At 34.6% G+C, this 19,776-nt stretch overlaps 1 protein-coding gene across 1 annotated transcript in view; it reads right to left on the bottom strand.

The window, feature by feature from the left end:
* Window positions 1–906: 906 nt before the first annotated feature.
* Window positions 907–19,776, bottom strand: part of LOC106875209 (asparagine-rich protein) — a 50,991-nt gene continuing 32,121 nt past the window's right edge. The window contains exons 4-7 of the mRNA XM_014923257.2: window positions 19,054–19,412; window positions 13,945–14,035; window positions 10,664–10,746; window positions 907–1,311 (exon numbers count right to left, since the gene is read on the bottom strand). Of these exons, the coding sequence (XP_014778743.1) occupies window positions 1,273–1,311; window positions 10,664–10,746; window positions 13,945–14,035; window positions 19,054–19,412 (572 nt within the window). The 3' untranslated portion in view covers window positions 907–1,272. The remainder of the gene's footprint in view (window positions 1,312–10,663; window positions 10,747–13,944; window positions 14,036–19,053; window positions 19,413–19,776) is intronic.

Here is a 19,776-nt window from a genome sequence, read left to right as displayed (position 1 = left end):
CTGAAAATGGACTAAACAGAACAGGAAAAGTCACATGGGATTAAGAGTCACTGAAGAGGTCGCAGAATATTGTGACGAAAGATTTCAGACAAAGGACACTACAATACGACTTTAAATGAAGCTGAAGTGGAGAACAAGTATAGAGCGCGTGTGGTTATTTGGCAAAAACAAAAACATAGAAGCGTCCTCAAATATAAGAATATCTACACATAATTATTTAGCTATTTCTTTCGTGTATTTTAAAGAAATTGTTCATAAGTAAAGGCACACAATAATTTGAAGAAACCAGCGAAAGAAAACGAAACAAAGTCAAATAATAGTATTTTCATTTAATCATTCTATTTTGAAAAATACCCAGACTAACATCGTTTATCATTTAAACTGTAGAATAATGACATTATCGCGAGGGGATTCATTTTAAGATTACTTCCGAAAATAATGAATTGGACATTCTGTTATAGATGGCTGGAGAAGAGAAGAGGCAGATATTCGTTGCAGAGTGGAAATGGGTCATTTAACGAATGCTTTCCACAAAAAAGAGTGTATCGATTGAAAAGGATGAATTTACGATGTAGTGTTTGTATTTACGATAGAGTGTTTGAATGAATAACAATTTCCCATCTACGAACATTCGAACTGCTAGCATTGACCTAGCATATTTCTCCTTTTATAAGAAAGAGCAGAGAACATGAAGATATGCATTACCAGCATTATGTTCTGAGTCCAGAGCTTCCAGATTCTCTGGAGATATATATGAGCATTAAAGTCATGCAATACTCAACCTCAAAAAATTTACCTTTATATTAATAATATCATTCATTAATAATACACATGCAAAGTAATTACCATGCAGAAAGATATATCGTAATTTAAAAGCAGTAATAGTAATCATGTTAAAGAACAAGCTCAGTAGTATTTTATTTTTATTGTTTAATTATAACATACACAAAGTTAATCTTCACAGCAAGTGATTGTATTAGCCAAAAGAAATGGACAAATATTACAGTGAATAAAAATATTATAGGTGAATAAAGAAATAAAGTTCGGAGTGAGTGAAACCCATTCAATACCGATACTATACTAAATACTGTAAAGCATCTTATCTTGTGCTTTTAGATTTATACTGTCCCAACTTCTATATCATTGCATATATTTTAACGCAGTGCAGAAAATAATACATAAAATTATAATAATGCTAGGATGAGTCGATTATATCTGAGTTAACAAATATCGTAAGCTCTTCCTTAGTTTAACAGATCGGTGGCTCGTCTTTCACTTTGCTTCTCTTGGAATGCATGTGTATAATGATATCTGGAAAAGAAATATCCAATAATTATATACAGTTATGCGCTTAATATAAATGTAGGATCCAGGGACATAAATGTAAATTCGATTCCGTAAGATTTGTATACACATATATATATATATACATATATGTATGTATGCATGCATACACACACACACACACACGCGCACACACAGACAAACACACTCATGCACATATAGATATTAGGCCATCCCATAAATAATGCGGTTTTTTTATACATCTTTTATTTTTTTGTAATTAGACAAAGTTCTGTTTTAATCTAAAATACCTTCTCCTTCATTTTCTGTAATGCTCTTCCATCTATCTGGTTGACATGCACGGCCCTCTTCTCCAGTACTGTTCTAATCTCGTCTACAGAAGTCATATTTTTTCCATCCAAATGATTTTGAACACTGCAGAATAGATAATAATCATATTGGACAATGTCTAACGAGTAGGGTGGGTGGAGCATCGTTTCCCATTCAAACTGCTCCAGGCTTTGGAATTTTATCTTCGCTGTATGTGTCCGAGAATTATCCTGATGGAAGAACACTTTGGTCTTCAAACAAAAAACGGTCGTTTTCTTCTAGCGTTGACTTAAGCCGCTCAATCTGCTTGCACTACGCCTCCTATGTTATCGTTTGCTTTGGGTTTAAAAGTTCAACGTGGACTAAACCATACATATCCCATCTAACAGATAACAAATTACATAGGTGAAGACCTTCTTTAGCCTCGGGTGCCAGTGTTTCTCCTTTCCCTACTCACTGTCATCGGCGCTTTTTATAAAGAACCCGTTTTTTGTCACCAGTCACTATTTATGAGACATGACAACAAAAGAGCACACATTCACTCTCTGTGCGATTAGGCTCCAAAAGTTTGTAAGGAACCCATTGACCCAATTTGCTGACCTTTCCGATGGCACGTAGGTGTCAATGAATAGTTGAATGAACAAATCTAGCTTCTCTTCTAGTTCCTCAACAGTTACGATGGATTTTGTTCCATCAGGGCTTGCAAGACGTCCTCGTCGAGCTTTACAGTTTTCTAGGACGTGGCTTGTTTTCTAGGCTGTAGTTTTCGGCTCAGAATTTTGTAACCCACCGTTGACACTGTCTTACGAATATTGTCTGATCTTCATATCCGACATTAATATTCCTCGCACTTTCCGTAGTATTGTTGCCTTTATTGAACTCATAGAGTGAACTATGCCGAACATGCTGCTTCGTCACTGCTATCATAGTTTTGAAAAAATAAGTGTTAAAATCTAAGTGCACTCTTCAAAACTTGCACTAAGAATAAGTACAAGGCAAAATTACTACCTGCTTTAATAGCAAGTTATTGCAGGTAGCTTATCCCGTCCCACTACGACTTTTAGTTCATGCAATTGAAAAACCACATTATTTATGAGATGGCTCAATATATATATATATCTATATATACATACATATACATGTGTGTGTGTGTGTGTAAATTTAAATAGAGCCTATAAAAACCACCTAAAGGTGTGTCACCTATTATTTTGTTGTGAATATTTATGTTCCTAAAATAATAATACAAATCTTGGTTTATTAATATTCAAATTAAAATCCAGAAAATGGAGTAGTGTTAATATAATGTATCAACTGCAATAACATGTAAAAACCTAACGATATGTCCTTTTTACTCCTCTAACGAGATTGTGCCCGATAAAAGATTCTAATTACTGGAATTTAATTATTTGGGGCAAAATCGAGTTAGCTGCAAATGAATATGTTGAATTTTTGCGGATAATGAATTATATTAACGCTACTTCTCCATTATCTGGATTCTAATTTGTATATATATATATATATGAACTGATTAATCCGTTAGGTACAAGATCCCTCACGCAAATATTTAAAATCACTATAAATACAGTGATAAATATAGAAATTGAACGTAGAGCAATAGTAATGTGCGAACATTATGATAATTATGATACTAGCGATCTTTAGTTGGGATCTAAACTGTACATTTGAACGAAAAGAAATATGCATTGCAAAGGTGTCTTTTTGAAGGTCATAATTCGCGTACTGGTTGGAAAGCGGTCTTTGTTAGGAAAGCGGTCTTTGTTAGGAAAGTAAATGTATGTTGCATTCTCAGTTCGTGAGATCATAGATACTAATGTACTTTCTAACATACAAATATATTCAGTTCTTTCCATGGGACGTAGTCACAAATTATAATTGATTGACATGATATTGCGTGACATCCGCTTCTTTTTTAAAGTCCTTAATAATGTGTGTGAAGAGAATGAGTTTTTGTTGTGGAATTATATTGATGATACAGACTTTGTTTAACAACACGCACAATAATAGATACATACTGACATGCCTGTAACTACTCTTGTATTGATTTCTGCGTATTACTCAATGGCACTAACAATGTAACAGAAAAAGTCTTCAATGTGAATTGAAGCATCTTCGTAGACCAGGAATACTAATTCATTTTACGGTCCTAGATAAGCGAATACACACGCAAGCATATACACACATATATACACTCATATTACATTGTCATATGAAAAGTGTTTTATTCGGAACGAGAGAACACTAGTCGCACCTCTTTCAATATCAATTACTGGATTATGTGAAATGACCACAACCAATTGTATAGAGTGCGCCGCTAGTATACATATATTAAGTATTAATGCTTGTGTTCTGAATCTAATTTCGCATTTATTCCACCATAGCAAAAACTGTTAGTTACCAAAATAAATATACAACATATTTTCTCATCATTAATAAGCGAAACTGTTTTTGCAGAGAACTGATAGCAATTCTCCGATAATTGATGTATGGAACAGTTATGTGAAATAGAAAAATCGTACGAGTTTAAAAACTACAACATATTGCTGAAATGGAAGTTATATATGATTGAATAGCTTTATAATTGTTATTATGATGCGTTAATGTCATAACAAATATTTTACGGGATACATAAATACAATAAATTCTTTTTCATATTTACTACCAACAAGAAAACATACTTTACTACAAAGACAACCATTACTACTCATAAGAGATTAATAACAATAACAATAACAATGATCATGATCATGACAGATGATGATGATGATGATGATGATGATGAAAATAATAATAATTGCTTCAAATTTAGGCACAAGTCCAACAAATTTTAGATGAAAGGGTAAATTAATGTCATCAACAGTAGCACTTGACTGATACTTTAGTTTATTGATTGTGGAAGCCTGAATTGCAAAGTTGAACTCAAAACATAAAGAATTAAAAGAAGTGCCTTGCAGCACTTTATCACTTCAACTATTCCACCCGCTTCAGTAGCAGTTTCTAATCCAGGCACAAAGCTACCATGCCTTTGACTCTAGACTTGATTGGTACTTTATTTTATCCACCTCGAATGCACGGAAGCCAAGTTGCACTTAAATTACTTTTGAATCTAAAGCATAAAGAAAGCTGAATAAAGGTATGCTTTCTTTACTCTAACGTTTCTGCCAACACCCTTCTCTCTAACTTCATTTATTTTAGATGCAAAACCAGCAATTTTGTATACACGAAATTAATCGCTATCACACTACTTGTCCAGTGCTTAATTTTATCGCACTTAGAAAGTTGAAAGCCAGAAAAGGATTTCAATTCAGAATAAAGATTCAGAATATAAATGACTGGGTCAAGTATGTCCAAACATTTTCACCGACGTGCTAACGTTTTTCGCAACTCGGTGCTCTAATAACTATTGTTTCTAACACAGGAACAACGCCAAAGATCTGTCATAGGATCAAGGCATGGACAGATCAAAAATCTATTGGCTAATAAATTATATAGATAGGACTTGGGTGACCTGCTGTAGTTTATCCATTTTGCCATCGGCACATTTGTGAAATGCAGTCGGTAATTGCCAGAAAGTTGGAAACATCTGAGATTGTTTGCTAACTCTGCACAATCCAAGCCTGTACCCAAGATAGCATTCCAGCCACCCACTAGTACTAAAGCGCTGGACGTTTTGAGTGAACCCTCCAGACGATTGAAGAATTCTAGCTGTCCTGCCCTGCCAGAGAATAAACATATACTAATAAGAAGGCGCTTCCTTAACCATTGTTCACATTCAGGACCACTAACTTTTCTTCTCTTCCTATCGTTAGTTCTAAACCTGGTCCATATCGTGAGACCTAAATCATTCGAAAAAACACAGTTTTCTCAACCCCGATCGACTTGTCTATATGTAGATCCCTTTTCCTCCAAAAGTTGGTTTGTAGATCAGAAATTCTTGCTTCGTGATGGCCCCTGAATCTACACAAAGGGAGCTGGGGACGTTGAGCAGTTAGTCCTCCTTCCAAGATAAGGTTCAGCAATGGGGGAAAAGTGAGAGAGGATCGCTTACTTTAGCCCTATAATTTACCGGTGCGTAGGCTGTCCGGTTGGTTACAGCTGTTTCCACAAAACTTTCATTGTATAGCCTTTTCCTAATATTCAGTCTTAAATCTCCTATTCCAATGGGGCAGTTGTTTTTTTAAGATGTATTGTGTTGTGGTATGTTGATGGTTTTTATGTATGCTGGAATTCAAAGGGTTAATGCGATGTAGATATTGTGTGCTATGCTTGTAAATTTGTGTGCGTGGCCCATTTGTCATTATTGTTTGTGTGTGTCGCTGTGTAGTTAATACCATTCTGCTCGAGTTGGTGTGTGATTTGACTGTTGTTGTGTGTATGAATGAATAAGGCCGTAGTTAGTGGTGGTGTCTGTGATAGTATTTATGGTGGTGATGAAGATGATGGTGCTCAACAGCACGCCTTAGCTTCCATTACCGTTGACGTTGGTGAAATGTCACTTAAGGGCATGCCTCCACCCACCTATTTGGTCGTCGGATTTTTTTTTTGGCGCTCTTTTGTTTCTCTTTTCTTTGCTTTGCATTGGTCTCTTTTGGATATTTAGGTTCAGTATCGTCCCCTTCTTCTCAAAACCTATCGGAATGATTCCAGAGGGAAAGGCCATGTCGTATGAATCATTGTCTTATATTCTTATATTTGCTGTTGTTGTTTAGGGACATTCATTTGCTGTTGTTGTTTGTGATGTAGTGGCACTTGCGAACGATGTTTCTTATATTCTTTCAGTTACCGACATATATATCCGTGGTAATGGCGGTGTTCTTTTTAATTACCATTATATCTAGGATTGGTGATTTGGTACTGCTCAGTTCCTCTGTAAATTGGATGGATGGGTGTAGGTTGTTCAGGAGGATATTGGGTTCTTCCTCAGTGTTTTGAGATTTTGTCCAGATTATGAAGGAATCGTCGAGGTATCTCTTCCATGCATTTTCAAGATACCTCCTAAATCCAGTACTGTATCTCTCCTCTCTTTCCTGGTAGAGTTTTTGTTGTAAGTATCCTATCACCGACTTCGCATAAACGGGAGGAAACCTCGTTCCCATAGCCGTGCCTTTAATTTGAATGTAGTTCTTTCCATTGAAGAAGAAAGTGTTGTTTTCCAGAATAAGTCTTACTGAGTCTAATATAAATGTCACTGTGAATCTGTTGGGAATCGCTTTTCTATGTTTATCTACCCAGTATTTGACCGCCTTTATTCCTAAATCATGTGGGATGTTGGTGGGATATTGGCTTATTACATCAAAGCTTACTAGGATTGAATTTGTTTCAGTGGTTTTGGGAAGATGGGATAGAAAATCGATGTCCTCCCGAATTAAGCTGGGTATGTAGGTACATAGTAGTTTCAAAATACTGTCGATGAAATTGCTTAGATGGTTGGTAGGGCATGCTTGGCCAGCTATATTTGGTCTAAGTTTTAAATCATTTGGATATACCAATTTTATTAATTCACTTCCTTATTCTTTTACTGCCTGTTGAATATCTTCTGACATGTATTTTTGGTAAGCCGTAAAAATTGCTGGGTTTTGGCTCGAAATTGGTGATGTAGTCTCTTTCGTTGTCAGTGAGTGAGTTGTAGTGTTTTGAAACCAGGTGGTTGAACTTCTTCATGATGTGGTGGTCTATATTCGAGGGTGTTCCACAACACAAGGTTGTAGTTTTCACTTGGTCCTCAACGAAATGCTTGTAGTATTCCACAACCATGATAACAATTGCACCCCCTTTATCTGCTTGTTTAATTATTATTCTTTCATCGTTTTGTATGCGTTTAAGTGCAGATATCTCTGATTTGTTAATGTTCGGCCTAACTTTGGTATTTTGTTTTAGGGGAAAATTTGATAGGGTAACAGTATATTGGTCAAGGTAGATATTTCTGCCTTTTGGTGGGGTGAAATTTGATTTATTCCTCACTAAGGAATCTTCGGTTTATTTATTTATTTATTATTATTATTATTATTGGTGGTGAACAATTCCACAAGTCGTAACTTACGACAGCATTTCTAGATATCTTCCTTTAGTTCATGGAAGTTGACTGTTGGTGTAGGTCTAAATTTCAGACCTTTTAACAGGAGTTGGGTTTCATCATTGCCAAGATCTCTTTTGGAAAGATTAATTATCTTTGGATCTATATGTCCAGCTGTTTTGGGTATGTTTCCTCTTGGAAATTTTATATCCCCGGTGTTTTTTGACATGGCATTAAAAAATGATTTTTTTTCTGTTTGTGGTTTCTATTTTTGTTGGTTTTGACTTGAAGTTTGTGTTTTGGTTGTGTTATTTTACCTGGCTGTGTTATGTTTTCCGTCCTATTTTCGGAATTATACATCTTTCTTTTCAATTTGTTAGTATTGATTTTAATGATCTGAGAGGATGATTTATTATTGTTTCCGGTTCTACGTCGGTTTTTTGCCCAGTATTTTGTAGGTAATCTTTGTTGAGGCTTTGAAAATGATCTATTGTTTCTACATCTATTGGTCTGATCAGAGGAATATTTATTTTGTTCATGTTTCTTTTGTTTATAATGTGTATATTAGAGAGTTTGCTTACAAAAAGGGTAGAGTTGTTACCGTAGTTCCTCTTTGACTCCTAGCGGATTGGGCCTTCATGTTGCCTCATGCTCTGGTTTTTGTTACGTTGGTGAGATTGTTCATTTTTACTATCATTTATCTGGGTTCTAAAGTCTTTACCGCAGTTGGTAGAATATTTATCCAGGAATAGTTGTTTCTGCTGTCATAATTTTCTTGATTTGTTCTCTTCTTTGGAGATATCTTTGATCCATAGTTCACGCATTTTTTCTTTTACATTGCCAGTTGCTAGTTTTGATATTTCATCTTCAAAAAGACTTTCGATTGCTTCGTATTTGGTGTTGTAAAGGGATTGTTTAGACAGGGTAATAGAAATGTCGGTCCTGAATTTTGTTACGGCGAGGTCCCATCGAAGTTTCGTTTCCTCCTCTGGTTCTCATGCAATTTCTTTAATTAGGTACTTCCAAGGAATTATAGGTGCCGCTAAAGAAATCCATTTCGAGTGTGTTTCAGCATACTTTTCGCATTTATATGCTTTTCAGACGTTTTGTTTGCTTATATTGAGAGATTTGTTTCCAAGTTTGCCACATTTGTTTTCTTTTTCGGTGTGCTTCGTTTTCCAGATTTCTTTCATTTATTTCTGATATCCATGGAAGTTGTGGTAGGTTTTCTTTGGTAGACGTTATAATTGTTGGTATGATTTCCGTGAGTTTCTTCATTTCATTGTTTATATGTTCGTTGGTATGTTTTCCATCTGTTGACTATTCAGCGGGCCTTGAAAATGCCCATACAACAACAGAGGACACCACAAAGAAGAGAAAAACAAGAACAAATCATACCATTTATAGTGACACACAATCCATGCCATCTTCAATGTCGCTAAAGCAAACCTACCAATCATTGCACAAAGTAAGGAATTGAGAAATATCAATACACATCGAACTATAACTCTCAGTAAGAGACAGCCTAAAATCTTGAAAAAGTTATTAACAAAGGCAAGGTTTGATCTTAGCAACAAAGATCAACCATTCACTGTGTCTAAATGCAATGATAGCCGATGCGGTACATGTCAATTAATTCATACCGGCCCATATATGAACACAAAAACAGGGAAAATATTCACAAACGCAAACATGAATTGCAAAAGCAGAAATTTAATCTACTGCATCAAATACCCAAATTGTGAAGAACTGTACGTTGTCCAGACAGGTAATGCACTATCAGAACGCTCGCGTGTGCATTGACAACAAATTAAAAATCCAGAAGTCCGCCAAATACCACTGAGTAGCCATCTGGCAACATGTGATTGGAAAACACCTGTCTCAACCTGAGACCTTGAAGACTGCTTAAATGCAATAAAGTATACTAGTCCTTTCATATTTAATATTTTATATTCAATATTTCATTTATTCAATAAGACAATCAATACTTCATTTCATTTTACTATATATACTATATATTCTATAATCTACATTAATATTATAAGAATATAAATAAAACATAAAAACAGAGTTGGAATTCCTTTTAGTAATATATATATATATATATATATATATATATATATATATATATGTATGTATGTATGTATGTATGTACACACACAGTCATACACACACGGTGGAAACACACACACACATATATAAACACTCATACACATATATCTATATATATTCATGCACAAATCTCCTCTGTTGGTTCAAGAGACGGAACCTCACGATCGACTGATTTAACGTAGACACTTTTGACATAGCGTCAAACCGTCACTCAAATCTTACAATGGTCGTTAAATAACGTTTGATGAAGTTGGATCTCTCGAGGAGAATATCTTAATTACTTCTAGACTGCCTTAAAGAGCGAGCACTTTTGTAACGCAGATGTGAGAAATACTGCTTAGATATTAATAAGATACATTCTTTATAAAAGTGTTATTAACTCTTGAACTGCGATCATAGTTCACGCATGTTGTACACAATACCAGAGTCCAAATATACGCACTTCGGGCTCAAATTTATCTAAAGATTCAGATTAGCATTTCGTGGTTGACAATTTCAATGTTTAGCAGCATTCCTCTGTGATTATGAAACTTGAAAACATTTTCATACCTTTTAAGTATACTGACAAGTACATTTAACTTAACTATCTTTCAGTAACTCTTTGTCATGAGCAGTTAGACAAGCTATTGAAATCGTTGACCAGAAAGTGAGTAACATGATATTAGATGTACATGATGTGCATCCGCTAAGCCAAAGAACGTAAATATGTAAACGACAAAAAACTAACTCACTGTTCTTGCTGAGCGTTTTTTTCCTGTTTTGAAGAATTCAAAATATTTCTGCTATATATAGCAGAAATACGCCTCAAATTCTGCAGAAATTGGACGTAATATGCGGAATAAAATGAATAAATTAAATTTTTATGATAATTAAATCAGCGCATAATAAGAAAATAATGACACTTACATCATCCATATATCCTATAAACGGTTTCAGTGGTGCACATGCCCCAAAGAGTATATTATATCCTCCAGTTTGCATGTTCTGTTCTGTAGAAAACATGTAAAGTTTAGATATTATTTAGGTTGAAAAGAACTGATTTTTTTCTAAATGCAAAACGCATTGTTATTGTTGTTATTAAATCAAAGTTATCTCTCATAAAATTGTTTGTGATCAAATGTGCTGTCCCAAGTTAGCTTTGATCGAGAACATTAAATTTTATCTATTTTAGAGTGTGTTTAAAAGTGTACTATGCAATGTGCTATATTTCTTTAATGACATTTATACTTGATTTGAGTGATATATGGCTCCCTGTTGTTGTTGTTGTTGTTGGCACCCTTTTGTCTCTGGAGACAATGGAGTTGCGCATAAACTAATCCAGTCTGGTTTCTACACTTCATGTCCTTTCCAGTCTTGCGCAGGCCTAGGATAGATATAAGAAAATCCCGGGTAGCCCAATCGTCAGGATTCCACTCTCGACCTTGCTGATGTAGCCCAAAGGAGTGCAGAGCATTACGTTTGGCACCTGCTTGGTTGCAGGAGCTGCCGGAAGTGTCGAGTCGAACTCTAAACCGCCTACGGGGCTCCACTCCGGATTTCTTTGAAGGTTGTCTCCTTTCCGTAACTCTGGATAGGGGCACATACCAGGTACTATCAGCCGGAGCCAGCTGAGCCTGGGACTCGTGTCAGGCAGGGTCGTCTCCCATGAAGTAGTGAAGAAAATCGATCCTATGTGTGGAAAAATAAAGGATTGCATAGAAGTTTATTATAGACTTTTACAGAATATGATTAGGCTCCTGTCGCTATAGCGGCCTATTTTAGCGTCGTTATCATTATTATGCAGATAGACAACTAGCATCGACTATATTATTCACTAATCAGCAATGCCGCAGTAGCAAATGATCGAACCCACAAACGACTATAGAACAGACAGCGAATGTAACAGCAGCAAGTGCACTAAATGTTGGCGCTGCGTAACGCAGACAAACATTGAAGCTGAAGAAGTCACCACCAGATGGACCATGATACATACTTAAACGTGCCAGAAATCAAATGAATTTCCAAACCTTAAAAACATGAATGTAGAATTTCTTCATTTATAACGAATGGTGAACTGCTGTCTCAGGCAACATACATATACTTGTGACAGTGCCCTGCATTGCATTTCTGTTCAAGTTGGAGCGATAAATTTATTATCTAATGTAACTTACAGATACATGAAAACAAATCCACTATCAAGTATGTAGCGGATGGGTAGAAGAGAGTGTTGGAGAGAAAGTGAAAGACAGAAGGAAAAAACAAATAAACAAACAAAGGAAAGAGAGAGAAAGAGAAACTGATACACACATTAAAGTACATTAAAGATTTTTACCCATGAGTTAATATTGGTTCATTTTGAAACTGTAGACATTGTAGTGTTCACGTTTGTCTCTTAACTTTCGCGTACAACATCGTAAGATATTTGTCATAAATACTGCAACCCTTTATCTTATAAATACTGTGTGTGTACGTATATGTGAGTATGTATACATGTATGAGTGAGTATGTATGAGTTATACATGCTTCAATGTACGTATATCTATCCACATAGGCTGCTAATAATTGGTGGTATTAGTAATTAAAATAATGTATATAAACTATATAAATACTTTAGCCAGAGACGTTGGATTGCACCGTCTGTCACATTTCAAACATCAACTGAATTTTCTGATATGGATATAAACAAAATTATGCGTAACTGTCTGTAAAGTGTCTGCATTTTCAAACCTAAATCTCAGTCCAAACTATGATTTCTTGCCCATTTTAAGTAGCGCATAAATGTATATAAAATGCTCAGATGGTGTCTGCTGAAGTGCACCTGTTATCTGAACAGTAATTAAATTGTCCCCACATCTTAAATAATTAAAATATCTTAATACATTGAAGTTGGAATATCAATCAAAATGAACAGGAAAAATATATTTCACGAATTGGAATCAGATGCAACTTAAATTGTCATATCTGAAGTTTAGAAGCGGTACAAGGAAAATGAAATATTTAGTTTTGACTCTATACGCTCTAACTTCAAAAGCTAGCAGGTTTCTTAGTTGCAATGTGGCATTTTTCAATGTAAAGTCACATTCTAAATAGAATACTAACCACTCTACCTAACTTTCACGAGATATGTTACTTATATTTTGTATTTTCTGGGAGATTAAAATGCTAAGGGGCAATGCGAGATATCATTCTTCCATATCAACTCTATTGGAATATCGCACCACCAGAGAGGAGAACACATCTATGACTTTCATCAGCCTAAACACATCACAGCAGCTCAAATTAAATATAGGTGTCTCTGAATAGCGTAGTACTAGGAACTTGAGGTGGGCCTTGAAACCTTATTTTCATTGGAAAAAAAGTTCTAAAGTTAAAACTTTTGATAACGTAAAATAGGCAACATTGCATACTTGGGCCCGAGAAAATAAACAGCAGATGTACGTTTTGATAGATTTATTTACACGTACGCGATTGTGGGCTAAAATTAGAAAATAGTCTTTATTATAGCTTTGTAGGGATCTGACGAATGTTGCAGAGCAGTGAATTAAATTTGATACAGACAGACGTTTCCTGCATCTAGGTTTCAAGATCAAGCTTTGCTAGCTTTGTCGTTCACTTAATGACGTTTATTGTCGATAAATATAATGACCGTAATATAGTGGTTTCATTTAAATTCAGTTAAATATATTTGAATCCTAAGAGCATTTATTCTGAAATTAAAAATAAGTAACATTCGATTACAAAAGATCTCATTAGTAAATAAAAGGTATATCATTTATGATTATATCAGCTAATGATTGCTATATTTGTTGACTAAGATTACTAGTGAATGAAATGTGGCAATGAGAGATTTCTTCTCTATAATTAATAGATTTTTCACTCAAGAGACTCGACTTTCACCACGTTATGGCGAAGCATATAATGTTTGTAAGGTACGTATGCCAACCGCTTGTATACAAATAAACCGAATAAGTAAGAAAGAACACAATGAAGCAAGCTTCTACGTCAGATACTTTTTTTAGCACTGAAAGTACTGTACGCAAAATTTATTTCATGAGTTGAATAAACTCTAGAGTCAGATAAACGGAAATTACATATACGACGTTGCGTTGCACTATCTAAAAACTTAGACTATGTAATACACATGGATAATTATTGTAAAATACAAATAATCACGAATAATTTCTTTTGTAAGATAAAGTTAAATTTACCTGAAACTTTAATAGATTTTGTCTCATGATTCACAGTCGCATTCAAGTAATATTTGTTGAACAAGAAATATACATCATTCCAGTCGGATTTCTGTAAATAATTATGAGAATATCATTAATAAAACGTGCGCTTATTTAATACAAATTACACTGGTTAAGGTTATGGTCTCTCAGCAAGTCATTGAACTCAACTTGTTTGAAGAAGTTAGGATCGTCATTTCTTGGTGGTTCATAGTCTACTTCCATCTCATTAGTATCACTAATATCAGCCTCTGATGAAATTTCCTCTCTCAGGTAGCAGAGATACAGGAGTATCATCTGAGTGTGGGGCAGGCCTTATTGCTGACGGAATATTTGGATATATTATGCGATCCTTAGTATTCTTATTGAATCCAGTTACTTTAGTGATACAGAAGTATCTGTCATCATGAGCGTTCATCTGTTCCCACCATAACATTTGTACTCCAAAGGGCATACAATTCAGTTTTCCAAGTGACTACATTTGGAACTAACTAATGCGACTCTTGTAAGCTCTGTGAGGTACAAATGGCTTGTCTTGTTCTCTCAGTTTGCAGCCAAAATAAACTAAATAGCAGCCCTTCAACAAAGGAGTAATAGTGTTCCAAGAGTAAGAAGGGGTGAATAGCCCGGAGACATAGCAAAATATAAATATCTCTGGTGAATTTGCGCAGCCTCTAGACATATTCACAATTAGAAATTAAAGAAAATATATTAGATTTAATATTCAAATCAATATAAGGTAAGCCTTTTCATTGGTAGTATATATTATCATTTAGTTATGTTATACAGAGAAAAGTGTGGAGGCGCAATGGCCCAGTGTTTAGGAAAGCGGACAAACGGTCATAGGATCGCGGTTTCGATTCCCAGACCGGGCGTTGTGAGTGTTTATTGAGCGAAAACACCTAAAGTCCCACGAGGCTCCGGCAGGGGATTCGTGGCGAACTCTGCTGTACTCTTTCTCTCACTCTTTCTTCCTGTTTCTGTTGTGCTTGTAATTCAAAGGGCCAGCCTTGTCACACTGTGTCACACTGAATATCCCCGAGAACTACGTTAAGGGTACACATGTCTGTGGAGTGCTCAGCCACTTGCACGTTAATTTCACGAGCAGGCTGTTCCGTTGATCGGATCAACTGGAACCCTCGACGTCGTAAGCGACGGTGTATCCAACAACAGAGAAAAGTAACTTTTCTGTATAAATTGAAAACTTGATGTGATATAGAGGAATAAAAAACACCTTGAATCGCTATTTATCATATGTATTTCAAAAAAAGATACGTTAATAAAATCATGCAGACCATTGTATTCTAACATAAACTTATGTGGTTAATGTATATACTAACTGTCAGATGACCTTAGTCATTGCAATTTTTTTATTAGCATCGGCTTATGGACTTATTACAGAACTTTTGCTTATCCGAGAAGAAATCGTTGAAATATTATTTCATGGATGTCGAGTATTTAAGTACCTACATCTAGCTATTGTTGCTTTTAGCACACATCATACGACATACTATTCATTACTACCATCATTCCACCTTTTTTAGTCATTATTATTTTGTTATTACAGTTTTATTAAAGTATTTAGCAATGTTCTGGAGAGTCACTGAATATGTCGATATCATCAAAAACATATACATGGAAAAGGACGAATGTTGTAAATTTCATTCTTTTTACAAGGTTAATTATAAATTAGCGGTAGAGTAAATCGAATGAAAAATCAACTGCAGACAGCAGGTTTTATAATTGAAGTATATGTGCCATATAAATTCTGATATAAGGATAAAACTGGAATCGATAATAAATAGTGTAAAATACTTATTTCCAACAATTCGAATTATACGGCTATGAAAGAGTAGGCTTGCATCTTCAAGTTAAATCCACACTCCTTTGATGCAGTATTACTCTCCAAGTTACATAGACAAAAATTAAGAACTTTTACGGAATTTAGATAGTGGAACTTAAAGTGCTTCTAATAATATACTATATAGCATTTGGTTGCATTTCGTTACATTCTAGTTCCTTTGTTAACAATTTGATTTGGTATTATCTTTCTTAAGCCGATATAATAAATACTAGTCATGTAATGGGGAGACGATATAATCAACTATGCACTTGATTACATCGATGACTGTAGTTCGTGAGCATGACTAGAATTTGAGACTTAAATCACTAAAAGAGCCTGGTAAACGTTTATGAATCAGTTTGATAAATAACACAAGTATTCCACTTGGTTCGTGATATTTTTATACCATTATAATTCAACGTCAAAGAGTACTACATTAAGCCGGGTCAAGTATTAATATCAGTTTCAAATTTTGGCCCAAGGCTAATTATTTCAGGGAAAGGGGGTAAGTCAATTACATCGACCCAAGTGCTAATCTTGTATTTATTTCATCGACCCTGGAAGGATGAAATTTAAAGTCAACCTCGGTAGAGTTTGAACTGAGAACGTAAAGACGGGCGTAATGCTCCGTTAAACATTTCGTTCGGCGTGCTAACAATTCTGCCAGGTCGCCGCCTTAAGGGTAAGTATTCATATTGCAGCTAATATCAAAATTCATGGCTGGCAATTAATTACATTGAAGGTGTCATCAATTTATTTTTCATTTCTCTCATCTCACTGTATATATTAATTGTCATCGTTATTTAAATCAAGTTTGTAGAAATAGTGTTAGTCTTAAAATGTTCAAAAACATTTCAGCCACATGATTTGATTAGTCTTATCAAAATATACAGCATATTAATAATTGCATTGAAACAGATGACACTTTCGGCAATATGCTTGAAATTATGAACTTATTGATTGGTTTAGATTATATTTTATAGAATTGATTTTAAAACTGGGAATCACGTTCACTATTTTTTTTTACATTTTTTCAGGTTTGTACAAGGAAGGGCAGAAAATTGCTCTTCTTCATAATTTCTCGGACGAGTGATAGAATGGGAGATTAAAAATCTTTATCAATAGAACAGTAATTGGTTGCGAATGCTTGCACAGCCTGAGCATTGTCAAAAACACATAACATCGTTTGCGGCATCAAAATACGATACTAATTAAGTATGAAACACCAAAAAATATACATTTGATATTTGCAGTTTCCGTCGGGAGTGACTCGTTCCTTGCTACAGGCAGTTGCTCAAACTTTCAACATCTTAGGAAATAGGACGCATGTAACTGTGAAACAAATGTAGTTATTATAAGGTTACGCCATTGATTCCAACAGATATATTTATGTAATAATATGAATAGCTGTTACCTAGTTAATCAATTTAAATCAAACTTCAAAAATGTATTCAATTTCAGGAAAATCCTGTATTAAACCTGATGACGTATATTATATAAAACCGAATGTAATCTGATTTCCGCACACAGTCACATATATGAGTGTGTGAGCCAATGTCCATGTATGTATGCCTGTGACTGACTGTCTTTGTGTTCACTTATATTCGATGGTTTTGTAACTTATGTCTTACGGTTGACTAATTTTGAAAGTAAGAAGGTTAAGGACTGCTTATTATAGCATACGCTTATTTTAATGCTTTCTATTTTAACCACAGAAAAAGCGTGCAAGACTCCACAGGATGTTAATTCTGAAACAACATGATGAATCAAGCGAAGTATTATAAACTACAAGGCAATTATAAATATTTTGATGTTAAACAGGAGAACAAAATTGTGTGAGTATCAATGTTAATTTAATTTTTGTAATTATGGCCATACTTAATTATTTATGACCTTTAGAAATAAGCTAATATTTGAAAAGTAATTATGAAAGTAATCACTCTATAATGTATGTTATTACTTATGGAAAGATCTGTATTTCCTTCGCTTCCAATTACTGTATACGTCGATATTTAGATATATATAACTATTAATATAGTGAAAGAAATGACTGAATACTATAATGCCAGTGTAATTTAAATACATACATTGAGGTATGTGGGACTTTGATATTTACTATCAGAACGCGTCACTGGGGACAAAATTTATTAATACATAGGATGATAAATTATTATGAATTAATGAAATGTTTCATTAGGAGTTGTTTAAGAGCATATACAAATAATTTCCGATGAATGCAGTAGTTTCTATTAAATTAATACTTTACGCCTGAATGAATGTATTTTATATATATTGGTGGTCTCATATGGTTTTAAGAATCAGCCAGGTTTATTACCTTTGTTATTAAGGGTAGGTGCTTTGACTTATTGAGAAGAAATAGTTACCGAAATTAATAGGAAAATTAACTCCTGCAAAGTTGATCAAAAATTGGAGATTAACTTAATTTCGGTCTAACTCTCCTTAGAAGAAGAGCCCGTTAAATTCAAGTATTGAAATGGAATAATGAGTTGCTTAAAGTTTGCATGAAATGATTAAATTTAATTCTATTTTATATTTGGTGACTAATTAATATACCGAAAACTTTGTTCTCTTATTATATTTCTGAATTGATATATTTAGTATATCACCAACTGATGCTGACACTCAGTTGTTAGGGTTAATAATCCGCACAATTTCTCATTGATTAAAGAACTGAATATGGTATCTCATATATTTGGCTCTTTTTTTTCTTTTCTTTTTAACGTATGTAACAACTAAATTGAAATATATTAAACTGCGCATCTCATAAATTTGTGTGCTTCTAAGGTCGTGTAAATTCTAAATAACTCCCAAAGGCCAAATTATATATTATGTCTTTGTGATTAAATGAGTAATCCACCATTAAGTGATTAAATATATTTACATACAAATATGGGAGAAATATAATGGTTAAATCAGCTTAATGTTTGTGTTTACCGTACAAACCTCAGAATCACATTTTACTTCTGAAATAAGTGTGTCAGACCATACTGAAAATCAAACTATGAACTTTTGATCAATCTTCAGACGCCATAATTCTACTGTATGTAGTAATTTTAAATTATATTTAGAAAATACACACACACACACACACACACACACACACACACACACACACACACACACACACATATCTTATCTTCAGTCAGTCAGTGATACACGGTTCCCTGTAACATATCTTGATACATATAAGCACAACACACATATTTACGAACATAAATATATACCTGCGATGCAAACACCAATTCCGTGTTGCGTCTATTTGGACGAACAAAGATATGCACTTTGTCTTCTGCAGCAGAGGTAGCGTTCAGCATAATGCCAAGATTGGCTTTGTGATTATTTTCATCGCAGCTCATGAAAATTGCTTGCAATCCCTCTGTGAAGTCAGTTCTTTTGTAGGATAAATGAAACGTGATTCCATTAGGAAATGAATATCCATTATATCTCCAAAGTGTCAATTTTCCACCATTAAATATTCCTTTACCATCTTCTGTATTTACATTCATAATTGCAATTGTCTGAAGGGAAGACGAAATATCTTTTATACCATTGTCAAAATTGATATGCAGTTCTTTAACACAATCTGAAAGAGATAATTGAAAGAAGCTATCAAGCCTTTGATTTTTATATATAAAGAACTGTCAATGAACGGGAAACTCAGAGTAAAAACAGGGGAGAGTTTTAGCATGTGATATCTCTTTTACTCTTTTACTCTTTTACTTGTTTCAGTCATGTGACTGTGGCCATGCTGGAGCACCGCCTTTTAGTCGAGCTAATCGACCCCAGGACTTATTCTTTGGAAGCCTAGTACTTATTCTATCGGTCTCTTTAGCCGAACCGCTAAGTTACGGGGACGTAAACACACCGGCATCGGTTGTCAAGCGATGTTGGGGGGGGGGACAAACAGAGATACACAAACATATACACACACACATACATATATATAT

This window comes from Octopus bimaculoides, chromosome 3 (genome assembly GCF_001194135.2).
Source record: "Octopus bimaculoides isolate UCB-OBI-ISO-001 chromosome 3, ASM119413v2, whole genome shotgun sequence".
Taxonomy (NCBI): Eukaryota; Metazoa; Mollusca; class Cephalopoda; order Octopoda; family Octopodidae; genus Octopus; species Octopus bimaculoides.
This window is presented reverse-complemented; position numbering and strand designations above follow the sequence as displayed.